This window comes from Salminus brasiliensis, chromosome 19 (assembly GCF_030463535.1).
Source record: "Salminus brasiliensis chromosome 19, fSalBra1.hap2, whole genome shotgun sequence".
NCBI lineage: Eukaryota > Metazoa > Chordata > Actinopteri > Characiformes > Bryconidae > Salminus > Salminus brasiliensis.
The window spans coordinates 13,425,123-13,439,352 of record NC_132896.1 but is presented as its reverse complement, the minus strand read 5'-3'; the positions used below and the strand labels follow the sequence as shown (position 1 = coordinate 13,439,352).

The 14,230-nt window shown below is 40.5% G+C and overlaps 1 protein-coding gene across 1 annotated transcript; it reads right to left on the bottom strand.

Moving 5' to 3' along the window:
* Positions 1–4,064: 4,064 nt before the first annotated feature.
* On the bottom strand, positions 4,065–14,092 carry fnta (farnesyltransferase, CAAX box, subunit alpha). Its single transcript, XM_072663462.1, has 9 exons — positions 13,873–14,092; positions 13,384–13,469; positions 13,191–13,305; positions 12,954–13,058; positions 11,356–11,482; positions 9,795–9,943; positions 9,611–9,673; positions 9,074–9,251; positions 4,065–4,716 (listed from the first exon to the last, which is right to left on the bottom strand). The coding sequence occupies exons 1-9, from the start codon at positions 14,013–14,015 to the stop codon at positions 4,555–4,557; spliced, it is 1,128 nt and encodes a 375-aa protein (XP_072519563.1). The 5' UTR covers positions 14,016–14,092; the 3' UTR covers positions 4,065–4,554.
* Between the last annotated feature and the right edge of the window lie 138 nt (positions 14,093–14,230).

Here is a 14,230-nt window from a genome sequence, read left to right as displayed (position 1 = left end):
GATATAAAAATTAGTACACAAATAAAACTAGTTTAGAAAACATTTATTCAATTCAAATACTTACTTTGAATGTACTTACTTTTAATTAGTTAATTCTAAGTATTGGTGGAGTTCTACCTCTCACATAAGCCTGCCAAAGCTCATCTACTTTAAACTGGACCTGACCTTTGTGACCTCTCATGTTGTAAGTTTGGGTTGTGTGGCAGCTCTTGGCACACCCTATAATTATTAATGGGTAGATGTCATTTAGAGAACATAAGAAATCATTTCCTATAGACCTCCACTGATGAGTTTCTGCCTCATTTATTTTCATGTTCCTGGCATTTCCCTTGGTGGCTATATAAAGCTTCCTCAAATCTCCTCCTCTCCCCTCTGTCTCTCTCTCTCTTTTTTTTCTATGCATATAAACACGGGTCGCGGTTTCTCCGTGTATTTTTGGAAGCAGGTTGAGGGTATCGTGACTTCTGTAAAATCCAGATATAAGCAGTAAAACCAAACGCAAATTACTCTGTAATCCCCCACAGTAATGACATTGAACTGACAATATGGTACATACTGGAGAGCTCCAGCTAAACCCAGAAGAACCTGAAGCGGAGTAATTAAAGCACAGTTTAGTTGAGTAATTGAGTTTGTTAGAGTTCTCTGCCCCTGAGGCAAGCCTTGAGGGTATTCAGTCAGGTCTGAAAAAACAGATTCAAATGATTAGACTCCAGAACGCGGGCATCTCTATACCACTCAGGTGCCAGAATCCCGGACTACACAGGCCTACTGTGTCTGTTCAGTGAGGTTAAGTGTCAGTTGAAGAGACTGCAACTGCAGAGCTTGTAGGAGTGAGCTGTGAGGGGAATAAGTCGATGTGAGTTTCAGAAAGAGGAAAAGAGCTCAGTAGCCGCCCATGTCCATTTATTCCAGAGCACATCTTTGGAGACAGTGTGAAGCTCCACAAGCTGTGGACTCCAGGGGTCTTCAGTTACTAACCAGCATCGTTCCTCTGCCCTGACATATTCTTAAATGCATACTCCGGCATTTTTAACACATCCGTAGCAGAAAATCAGTTATTACAGATGATATTTTGGGGGGATTTTCCTGGAACTTAAAGAACTGAAAATGTCAGAACATACTAAACAGACCTTTGAAGTTGTGTTGTCATTCTGTAGTTTAGAAATTTGAAACTGAGGTCTAAGCTGGATTTCCAAGAAAGTTGTGCTAGGGCAAGCAATGCTGCACAGTGGAATGGTGCACCACCCTTTTTGCTTAGCTAGTCATTTAGGCAGGTTCTTGGCAGTCATTTCATGGGGGTCTTGCCTGTCTTACCAGCATACGAGCAGTTTTCTCCAAGAGTTGATTTTCGATTTGGTCTTCCAAATCTCATCTTGACCTCCACATTTCCCCTGAACTGCCATTTCTTCAACACAGTCTGCACAGTAATTTTCTCGTAGTCTTTCTCTGCCTTGTGGACACTGATTGATTTTGTTTTCGCATCTTTAGACAGAACTTATTGCTGTTTTCAACAAATGTATCGTGATTGCACCATGTGGTTAATAAAAAATGTTGTGAGCATATGTTTTCTTCCGGAATTCACTGGATTCTCTGAATTAATTTGTTAAGGAGGCGAATATAAACCCTACATGCAAGCTCATATGCTATTAGCATGGATAAAGCATTGCTCATAGCACAAAACATACTGGACAAAGTATCCTGGGCTTGGAGCGCATTTGCTCCAACAGAGAGCACAAAGCATATAGTATTCACTTTTGCTTAGAGAGAAATCCAGTTTAGACCCAGATTGCGCAATAGGAGCATGGCTCTGACTACAGAATGACAACACAGATGTCTATAGAATCCAGTAAGCAATTGGATTACCTTCCCATTTTCTAAGGGCAGGGAGAGTACTGTCTGCAGAGGTCGGTCATATGCTACAGGTGTAGCATAGAGGTTGAGATAGTGGGTAAATGGTGGTGTTGGGGAATTAAACGGAGGGGATTTCCTTCAAAGTCTCTACGCCGACATCATCTGTTCTGCATTCTACACTTCTCTCCATCCTGGAAGGCACTGTTTTGTTCCAATCGTAAGGCAGTCGATGTTCGAAAGTCTGTTTGGAATAGAAAATGAGATGGTGTCTTTTTTACTAATGCACTTGTGCATCTAAAACCCACACAACACAGACATAGCAGGGCCGGCTATGGTCCTATGACAAAGATTTTTTTTGTTGTTGTTGGACCACATAAAAAAATACATTGCTTATTTCTGAATCAAGCTAGGGGACAATTATCCACAGCATTTTGGAAGCACAGGTAAAGCATACAACAAGGTTGTTGGTGCAGCAATTAAAGCAATTAAATAAATCTCCTAAACGTTTCACATATTGAAGACCAACTTTCCAACTCTTTTTTCATATTCGCTTTCTGGTTTGGTCTTTACTCCAGTTTAATTGTTCCTCAACAGCGTAGCCTTCCTAGAATTCATTAGCCATGTAACCCTGATAATGAACTTGGTATATTCCCCCACAGTCCAGGCCAGCCTCCATTAGAACAGGCCTGAATTTATGAGAATGGATTAGAGACAACATAAATTAGGGCCAACTATATCAATTCATTAGTCCCAGCCCCTCATAAAGCCCTAATGGGAGGGATAGTGGTGTAAATCAAATATACTGCGGACATGGGGGTACTGACAAGGCAAAAATAAAACCCTTCATGAGCACTGGCTTAACTCATTTACAAGGAGTGTACTTGCACCCCTCCCACGAGAAGGAAATATGCACACCTGTTGTCCAAAGGTTGATGTGATGCGTGGTTGGTGTGGCGCAATGGATGAAACCAGTATATGTCAATGTGCTACCATGCTCTGTGGGACACTGGGGTTTAATTCCCAGTTTGGAAGACTGTGCTGTGCTACACCAATATTAGTCCTTGGGCAAAGCTCAGAACACTTCATTTGCCCACCTCTGTAATATGTGTAGCATTTAAATGTTATTAATTCTGAAAGAAATTAAATGGGCAGATGTCCACAAACTTTTGGCAACAGTGTAGCCATCAATGGGGGCTCCAGAATGCAAAGGAACCTCAAACAAATTAGTTTGAGGTTGATTGTTAATTATTTCATTAATAACAATTACTCATGTAGTGTGCTATGGAGTATCTTGATTAATCAGTCTTTTCAGGAGGGGTGTATAAGGAGTGTTACAACCTTATTTCCAACCCTGTTATTTTGCAGATTGAAATGCTATGATTTTCCTTTTACTAAGGGTTGTGTGTGTGTGTCTGGGGGGGGGGGTAGGCTGCATAGCATAGCTTTTTACACTGCAACAACATTTTCTGTAACTATTCCAACATATTGTAGCTAGATTAGCTTTTAGTCTAGCACCCATTCACTTCCCTGAGTCTTACCGGAGAAGGGTAGTGCTTTCCTTTCTGATTTGTGGTCAGCTGAGGCTGCCCAGTTTGTTTGACGAAGTGGACGTTAAGGGGAAGAGATGGTTATGCCACTTAGCTAGCATTACCTTGGATGGATACTCAGTGACTTCCCTGGCTTTCGCTTCATTGCATGTTGAGTTTGAGCTTCCCTTCTGCAAACACTGTCCCAGGAAAAGCTGCGATCACAAGGCATGGTTTACATAACACATGGTATTTTGAGTCCAACATAATTAAGTATTAACATCATATTTTCCTGAGGAGCCCATCAAGGTTTTACCACATCCAAGCTTCATTTATTGAAAGGCTAGTGGACAGGGCGTATGTCAATTATAGGGCGTAATAATACATCAAGACCTAAGACCTTTAAGAAATAGGTGGTTTTATAATAGCTGGTAACTGTTATGTTAGATTTTGAAAGAGGACGCCACAGTTTGAGGTCCACACTATGTCCCTTTCATGCACCAACTCTCATTATTGCACTATGTTAAGGTAAGGTAAGGTAAGGTAAACAGTTGACCATTTTAGAGCACATTTAAGCATTAAATGGCAACACGCATGTTTAAGTGTACTGTGGGACAAGGAAGGAGTGTCTTGTCTAATAAAACGTGAATGGACAGCACTTTACACTAATGATACAAGATACAATGATAAGATGACGCCTGCAGTTTATTTACTTTACCATTAGTTCTTCTAAGCGTACAAAACCAAAAAAAGCAAAGCAATACAATTGGGAGCGAGAGTTTGGTATTACAGTCTAGTGAATGTTTTGGCAACTCTTTTGTCAATATCTGCAGCTTTAGTTACTGTTTGTACAGTTCCTTTGCTAAACGACCCCCATCCCGATTCCCCCCTAGAGATTGGATGCAGACCAATAACTGATGTGACTGCAAACCGTTATCTGCTGACACAAATGTCCAAACTCTTCTTCACAAATACTCCATATCTGCTAGTAAACTAGAACTGCTTCATTTGCAGTCTTTTCAGTCTTGTTACACAACTATTCTGAGGCTATCCAGCCTCTCTCGACTTGAAAGAGCTATAATGTAAAAGGCTTTACCAATGTGGTAAAACCAGGCTGCACATACACACAGTCAGAGAGTCTTTAACCAGTTATTCACATGTAGGCTTCATCCTCCTCTCAGTCATTGCTGGGGGTCTCCTGTTGCTCCATAGGGGTGGGGTTTGAGGAAGGTGGAGATGGGGTTTCTCCTGAGCCGTACTTGTTCTGAAGGGAGCGAGCCACATAGCGCCAGTATTCCCTCCGGATCGTGTCCTTCTCCTGGGCAAGCAGCTCACACAGCTGGAGGGAGAGAGAAAAAGGACGGTGAGCATGTTTACCTTCATATTTCACGTTTACGACATTTGGCAGACACTCTCATCCACAGCAACTTCAAATTTAATCATGTTACAGAGGCATTAACAGAGTAATGTAGCACTAGAAGTCTTGCTCAAGCACTCTTATTATGGGTCTGTCACATAGAGGGCAGCAATGTTGCCAGATTATGTGGGTACGTGAACAGCCTGCAGCAGCATCAGACTATTGGATTAAAAACTACATACATTAGCCAGATTTAATCCAGTAATTGGGGTGTTTGGTTTTTTGTTTTATCCATGCTTGCACGTAGAAAGCACCAGCTTAAAACTCCCGAACCTCCTGAGCTGTAATTCAGTATCAGTTAAATGAAAAGTTTGATAATGAACTGTTTTTGCTATGTGGTCGCTACGGTACACCATGTAGTTGCCAAGCTGCTATGTTTTTGCCCAGATGTGACCATGTTACCACTGTTACTGGTTGGTACGGTGTTGCCAAGTGGTTGCAATGGTACCCCATGTGGTTGGTTGGGAGTTATTGTATATTGCATCACTGTGATATGGCATCATTGTGACATCTTTTGTTTTTCTTTCACTCCATTGGGAAACAACAAAAACAAACAATTTAAAAAAAGCCTGAATTGCGCAAGTAAACCGAACATTGCTTTGGCGAAGAAAGCATAGAAATAATTATCCTTTGATTATTGAGTCTTCACATTTTTCCATGCATAATGCTATCTTTTAGAAATCTGTATATTTCAGGCTGTGTCTTTCAATGAAGTATACATGCCTAGCCTAGCTGCAACCACAGGCTGCATCCAAAACAAAACCAGACACACAAGTAATGACTTAAATAGTGATCTCAATTTCAATAGCACAACAGGCCGGCCTGGAGAGGACATTTTTCATACAGGAAAAGAGGCTGATTTGTAGCGTTCTTGAGGGAAAACCAGACCTCTCTGCGGGGCAGTAAAAGCCTTTTAGCTCCTGTAAATGCAATCCTACTGCCAACGATTGTCAATATTCAACATTTCAAACTCCATTTAAAAAGGTCACTGCTTCCAATTCAGCACTGCTACAGCTTTTTGCTTCCACAACCTTTCTTTATCTTTAGATGCTCATCCAAGAAAAGTCATCCTTAACTGAAGAATCTTAATTAAAGAATCTTTCTGTACCTCCTACATGTACACACTTGCTTAGAAATACACACTGTTAATTTTACAAATATAGAGAGCACCCATTTTTCATCGCCTCTTTAACCGCTGGAAAACGGCCCATTTTCTTCTTTCTGTATGTGAACTGGAACAGTTTGAGTGCAATGTGTATCTGCAGAGTCACATCACTCTGCGTGGGGAAATCAAGCAGAGCTTCTGTCCCAAAACTCCAATCATCCACATCTTCATGACAACCCAGTGTAGCAAACAGAGTGCACAGAAACCTCATTAACCCAACCACAGCAGCCTTATATTCATCCAACACGCGCACTGCCACTCAAACAGCACCACCACAGCCAGCGCTGGATTATACGAGTAAGGAAAAAAAAGAAAAAAAAAAAGAAAAGAATGAGACAGCTCGAGCAGGATGGAGAGAGCGAGAGCAAGAGAGAAAGCGCGCGCGAGAGAGAGAGAGAGAGAGAGAGAGAGAGAGAGAGAGAGAGAGAGAGAGAGAGAGAGAGAGAGAGAGAGAGAGAGAGAGAGGAGAGAGAGGGAGAGAGAGAGAGAGAGGGAGAGAGAGGGAGAGAGAGGGAGAGAGAGAGGGAGAGAGAGAGAGGTGGAATATATCAGAATTAATGAACACAGGGCAAGTGTGCGTCTCCGATTCTTCCTTCTCCTTCTTCCTCCTTCCTTCCTTTGCACTGTGTGTACACTGTGTTCATTGTTCCTGATCAATCATTTACCAATCTGTCCACAGGTTAATATTTCAGCGTCTCCGGCAAAAATATTGGTCTTTCATCTCCAATTCTCTTTGATCAAAGTGGAAACAGGTCTTAAGACGGTTTTCATATATGGATTGTGGACTGGTAAAATATCTGAGAGCCTGATTAAATATGTATAAATATGGGTAAATCGAGTTAACAAAGAGAAATAAAGTATCCCTTTAAATTTTTAAAGCGTATCAAAAGACAACCCGGTCGAACCTAGCGAAGGGTTGCTCTTTCAGGAATCCAAGCAGTCGTAACACTCTGCCATATAGTGTGGCTTTCATTGCATAGAGCAGCATTTCCCTGACTAAATCTAATCATCTCTAATATAAAATTCTCTTTATGGGGTTCACTTAGTCACCTTAGACATTATAATAGTTCTTTATTCACGTCAGTGATTAAATGATCTGATCCCGGTGGAGGAAAAAAATCGAATTGAATAGGCTCTCGTTCTTTCCGTGTGTAGCTAGGAGGCCACATCTTTCGCTTTTTACATACAAGAATTTTACAGCACTAGGAATCCTTTATAGTGTTTTACCCCAATCCGATTCATAATAATGCTGTCCATCAGCCGATACCAATCCGATCTTGTGTTTCTATAAATACAGCCTCAAAACTGATGTGCTAATAAACACAAGTAAAGACCAGTAAAATCACCATTTTATATGAACAGTTTGTATGATCAGACATTTTTAAACTCATTTACTTAAGTTACATGTCTATTTTAAATGTTTAATATCTTACAATCCAGTCTGACTGACCTACCAGACCATTCAGCTTCCAGTTCCTTTACAACTCTGCATTCAGATCACTTGTAAATGCGCCTTTCAGAGCTGGTTTAGAACCAAAGAAAGGAGCGTGGTACACCTGCTGGAGAGACTGAGCATTTCCACAATAGTTTGGTTTCTAACCAGGTGCAATTCAAGAGTAAACATGGCATAGGAGTAGAGTTATATCTTCCCAAACCTAAAGTTGTTGCACAACTACAATCAAACTGGGTGGTTTTGGCAACGTGGACATTTTATGGAAGAGTGAAGAGTGAAAATCATCTTCTGACATCCTAATACACTCTTAACCGCTGTCCTGTGAGCAGTTTGTTGTTTTGCTGAGTCACATTTACAGTAAGGCATTTACAGTGTGAAAGGTTTCCTCCTGCCTGGATTTCACCGTCCCACCTTAAATAATGCAGCAGTTATGTTCTGCTGTTGAAATGTACACAATGTAGATGCGGTACAATTTAAGATGGAATGGAAAGTCAGTATTAGTAGCCACCTTTAGCTTTGTTTGGGCAGCTAATGGTCACCGCACATCATCCCACTTTTCAATTAAAATAAAGATCTTGGTTTTGCTCATTGAAATAATGTCATAAATAAAGTGTCTAGGGTAGTTTCTGAAATAATGGAACATCTGAGAATTAGGTCACACGCCAGACAGCACTCTGCTTATTGGCATTTGTTTATCGGCACTTGTTTATCCAGTCAAAATAAAGTAAATCTATTGTATCCTACGGGGGAGCCAATCATCCAACAGCCACCACATTTTAACTGGCTTTACACACAATACACTGCTAAAGGCTTGTACAAGGCCATTTAGAAGGACACTGACGTTTTATTGCTCCTTAGCAGTTCGTTAAGCAAACAGGATGATTGTTGGAATCTTTTCAAGCATCATTTTAGCCTCTGAAGTACATAATAGGTATCCTTTAGAAGTTTAACCTGCCCATCCACTTCCAACATGTTCTCATGTTCACTGGCTCAAAATGAGTTTGACATCATTTATATAAACAGTCCTGAGGAGCTGAGGCAGCACCGGAGTTCTTCCCCCTCAGAGGGTCTACACAGGAATTGGTTCTGTGTTGTTGTGAGAAACTAATGCAGGGGTCTGTCTCACAAAGCTGGATTTCTTGCTTAGCCAGCAAACCTTAAGCTACGTTCAATCCGATCATGGATTTTCTGTCTGACCACAGTGGATCACTTTTTACAGGGATACATCAGCATGGCATCTTACACTGCACCCCTAACCTGCTCCAGGGAAGGTTAAGTTCAGGGTTATCGATAGTAAACAGCAATGATTTAACTGTTACAAAAGCCTTATCTACTACGATTGACTTAAAATAATCATTTTTATTTTAAGTAGAATGTCTTTAAGAAACAATCCACCTGAACACACATTACCAATTAATCACAGCCTGAGTACCTAAACCAGGGTAAAACGGAGAAGGCTGACCGTTTCCATGAAACTTAGTCAGGAACTGTGTCTAATGTATATGTGCTTTCAAGGGACAGGCCCCAGGTTAAAGTACACTTTTTTGATGATTTCAGTTCATGAATTAGCTTTAGTATAATAATAGTTGCAATTAAATACTCAATTAATAATTTTAATTAATACTCAAAAGCTGGAATTGTTCATTTCCTCTTGAGCTCACCTCCAAGGCCTTGTTAAGAGTCTCAGTCTGGTTATATTTGTTGTTGTTGGTCTCGAGTGCATCTTCGTAAAAGTCCACCAGAAATCCAAGCAGGTAGGGGGAACAGTAAGTTTCCCGTAGCTCCTCAATCTGCTCCAGCAACCCAGGGTATGATGCCAGCCCTCCAGCCTGCAGAATCCTGCCCCACACAAAAAAAGCCCTTAATGAACACTGCACTGCAATATTAAACAATTTACAAACTGTTTGAGAGTGATTGTAACACACCAGAAATAAGACAAATAAAAGAAGTATAAAAAAGTGGGGGGAGAATCAAATTAAAAGGAAGCTGGGTTTGTAACTGTTAGTGTAACGGTTAGTAAGTGTCTCACTTTCCAAAATCTGCTACAGTAGTGAATGGCACCATCTACTGTTTGTATATAGATATTACACTGCAAGGCCAGTTGCACATCAATTCAGTTGTAAAAGAGTAAGATACATGTTTACCATGCAAGATTCATGGGAGAAACATGTACACCAGAAAATTTAAGTGACACTTACCCTTTCAGATAGTTCCAGGCACTTTCATTGTGAGGTGCTTTCTTGATCTGTTTTATGCTGTACCTTTTCCAGAAAAGGGAGAGAGAGTTTGCAAGATAGAAATAATAAATAAATAAATAAACCAATCATTGTTTGGTTCAAAGAAAGTTAAATACTTCCTAATATGTGACAGAACATCACTCACTGCACTTCTCGTTCCAATATTTCAGGAGGTGAGTATGTGGAGGTGTGACTGATGACGTAGTGCCTTTGGTTCCAGGCAGAATTATTCCTCACATCTTCCTCCAACAGCTCCTCTACATACTCCAGCTCACCGTCCCATAGGTTATACTCCTGAAAAACACACACACACACACAAACACCTTTCTTTATAATTAACATAAATATATACATAAAATATATGCAAAAACAACACAGTACAAACAATACATATTCCCAACCTCAACATAAACTATGAATCGGTTTTCTATGGCAGGTACAAACAAATGCTTAATTAGCATTGGTGTAAGGGCTCAACCATCTTAACAATGGACTCTTTTTCTCTTCTCCCTGTTGCAGTCAGAGAAGCACTTTCGCTCCCTAAAGGTAAGCACAGAGAGGATGAGGGGGAGCTTCTTCTTGCAGGCCATTAGGGCCCTGAACCAGGATAATAACTAGGACCAACTTACATACATACACAACACAAAGCACGTTGCACTGGTCATTCACACCTTTTAATACTAATATTTAATGATCCTGTTTATTGCACAGCATTATGTCACACTTCACTCTTTTGCACTTTCGCACTTATTCTTCACCTACATAAAATGTTTACATTGCACACTTTATTTCTATTCTCTGTGATAGCGTGTATTTGATGTGTGTGTAACGGGAAATTTCAAGCATTACAACAAATTAAACCTAATTAAAACAAACATCCATAAGAGTAATTTGAAAGTAGTCAAACATCTTTTAATTAATTATGCAGGTTTAGGGTCACATTATCTCTTTACTCAGCGATCTAGGTCACATAGGGTCTCCTTATAGAGAGGGCAGAGATTATTCTGAACATTGATATAAAACATCTCACATGCAAGCGTCTTTGAAGGTGAATTTACAAAGACATGCGATACATAGCTAGACAGATATAGAAAATTCTCTAACCTTAGGGTTAGAAGACAAGTGCATACAAATAATGCATGCTCAACATTCTCGCATTCTCAGTATTATTTTCATACCCATGTATGAACCGGCACTATTCAAAACTTAACTTTTGTACTTATTTGTACTTTCTTGTACTTATTAATCATTTGCTGCACTACCCATGCCTACCTGAATAAGTCATAAGTGAAATGAATTGATAAAAGAAAAGCAGAAGCCAGTCAGTCTGATTCACTTTTGCTATAGTAAATTTAATGCTGATTATGGTATCAAACACCATCCCGGAGGAATGGAGCTGCCCATCAAACCTGACCTCATTCTCTGAAGGTATCAGAACCAAGCAAAGTATTATTTTTTCAGGAGGACAAGCGCGCACACACACACACACACACACACACACACACGCAGTTGTCAGTTATTCCCATAGTATCTTTGTCAGAGGGCAAACTTCAACAGGCCATGGCAAACACCTGTAACCATTCTGAGGTTCATGTGTCTGTCAGTTCTTCCAAAGGAGACAGGTGTGATACTTACCAGGGCGCTAGGTTTGAAAGACTATAAAGGAAAGCTGTACTGCAGCTAAATGAGATCATATGGACCTTTACCTGAATGACCCACTGTCTGTGCTGCCATGCGTGGTAGTTCTTGGCATCCTGACTGAGGATTTCTGCTATGAACTGCAGCTCTTCGGATGGATCATTAAGCCACTCGACCACCATGCGCCGATGATGCCTTCAGCCAAGGACAGGGATTAGAGTCAGGAGAAATGAACGGTGCAATAATACAGCAAGCCTTTAAACTTGCTGCAGTTTTTACAGAGTTCAGAGTTTACAGTCTATAAAGGGTCAGACACTGGTTGAACATGAACTACAGTGTCATGGTCAGACATTTACATACACTCATTATGGATATGAAGGTCAAGGCAATAATAAACTTTCAATTATGTCTTTCAATATATTATACTGTTCAAGATCAGGAGGAGTATACAACACATAGTGGTGGTGGAAGTCCCAAAATGTCATTTAACACGCCCACACTAAGGCCCCAAGTGTTTGACAGCACTCATTGGATTGATCAACACAGTACACAGTAATTCAGAGGAGCCAAAGATTTAGTTGTTCAGCAACGATTTCCAAAGGTACGTTTGAGAAATAAAGGTAAGGCACTCAACCCCCAGAAACTTGTACCAACTGCTAAGCATGGTGTTGGTCGTTCTGCTGAACTAAAGTGGATGGAGTAATGAAGACTGAGGACTACTTCAGAATTTTTCTGAATAACATAAAAATCATCAGCTAGATGATGGACACTTGGGACAGAATTAGATTTTCAAACAGGACAATTAACTGAACCTTATCGAACATAAGTGGACTTAAACGTTAGGATCAAATTTAACAAACCAATTCTGCCAAGAAACACTCTCTTTTCCTTTGCCTGTTCATATAACCTGGGATCGTGTTTGTAAATCAATTATTTAGGTACACATAAAGGTAAACTCTGGTATACTCTTCTCCACAAGTCAACAATATCCAACCAGAATTCTGCCAGACGCATACTGATAGCTACCTAAAACATCTGCTTAGGCTAGGGATAAATATTAAGTGTGCAGTGAAATATGAAATGACAAATATGAAATATTTCTTCCATTAAAGATGTATTGTACACTTATTCTGTCCCATTAAAATACAAAACCTTAGGAATCACTGACAGCCCAACATTGCTATGACCTCTATGACCAAGATGAGTGTATGTAAACTGTACAGATGCACAGAGAAGCGACCCAAAAGCTCCTCAGGGTGGGTATACAAATACATACATTCAAAGTCAATGTGTTGTGGGTGATTCAGCTTTAACAATTAAATAGGACTGATAAACACAATGCTACAACAATTAATCAGCAAAATGATTACAGGATAGATAACTGATTGGGAAATTTCATTCAGACTATACCTACATATATCTGAGCTGATAAATCTTCTGGTCACGTCACTTTCAACTGAACATAAAAATCTTCATCTTATTGTAAATAGAAATAGAAATATAATACACAAACACACACACAGGTCAATTGGGTCCTGGTAGAGGCTCACTTGAGGCCAGAATCACACCACAAATGAGATCAAGATATGAAGGCATTTTTCATGGCTATGGTCAAAGCAGTTGTTGGACATGAATGGATTAAATGATGGATGCATGGGTGCTTTACCAGACTTGGTAGTTCTTGGGTTGGTCTTCTATAATAGCTGTGATATACTTCATTTCCTCTCTCAGATCCTTCTCCAAAGCCTGCAGCAGTACTCTCCTGTAGTGCCTACAGATATGACCGCAAACATTACCGATGATTGCAAGTGCACCGAAATCATGTACGTGAACACAGTCTCACCATTTCTCATGCCATGTTCAGACATGTTCTCCCAACAGATGTGCAAATGCACAAACTCACCATACTGTGTAATTTGCTGCATTCAAGTCAATAGCCTCAGCGGTCAGGGCAAAAGCTCTCTCACTTTTCTCATCATTCTTCAGCAATGCTCTGAAGTAGTCATACACATCTGTGACTGTAGAAACAAACATGCAGGGGTCAGACAAGGCTGACTGTCCCTCAATTAAACAGGTGCAGAGATGGCGTTACTCACATCTGTCTGAATAGGCAATTTTCACCACAGGGTTTGGCCCATCGTCCTGAGGAACAGGTTCTAGGTCTGCCCATTCCTTCCTGTCCCTGGAAATAACAGATAACACCCTGTTAAAATGTGCACAGGCATTTTGATGGTGTAAACGTGTTGGATAACACTAGCTAGTGTATCCAGCTAGATAGCTAGTGCTACTTAAAACCAAGAGTCAAGCTAATCTTGTCGATCACTGCAAGCAGAGCTGGCTAACTAGCTTAGCTTCAGAAATCTCTGCAGAAATGTGCAGCAAACACCTAAACAGTGCACGCGTTAAGGCTACACCCCTACACCCCCATAATCACACCCGACGTGCATCTTAAGAAAGTCGAGTAATACGTTTAAAGCAAACAGGTGGAGCCATAACGAGATCGCTAGCTAGAGTTGTGAAGCTAACTGGTCAGCTCGCACCAGCATCCTGTGGGAGAAGTGGCGCTAGCTTCAGTAGCTTTTCACCTGTAAAACAAATATCCTCCTCTAATGGGCTCGTCCTCCTCCATGTCTGGCTCTCCTTCCACATTCCCAGTGTTCGCCTGTTCGTCCTCCAGCTCGTCCGAGACGGAGTTGGGCGTATTTTCCATTTCTTCGATTGCTGACATTTTGAAGGGAACTTGGTTAATTAGCCAGGTTAGCTAGCTAGCTATCTCGGCTGAATGGGGAGAACGGCTATGCTAGCTGCAGTTGACAGCAACTTTCAAAATAAAAGTCATGGTAATTCCGATTGTAAAAAAAATCTATTTTATTATTATTATTTTTTATTTTTTTACATTTGTCGAACTCCTAATGTATAATTTCTACTCTTATAGCCAGACAT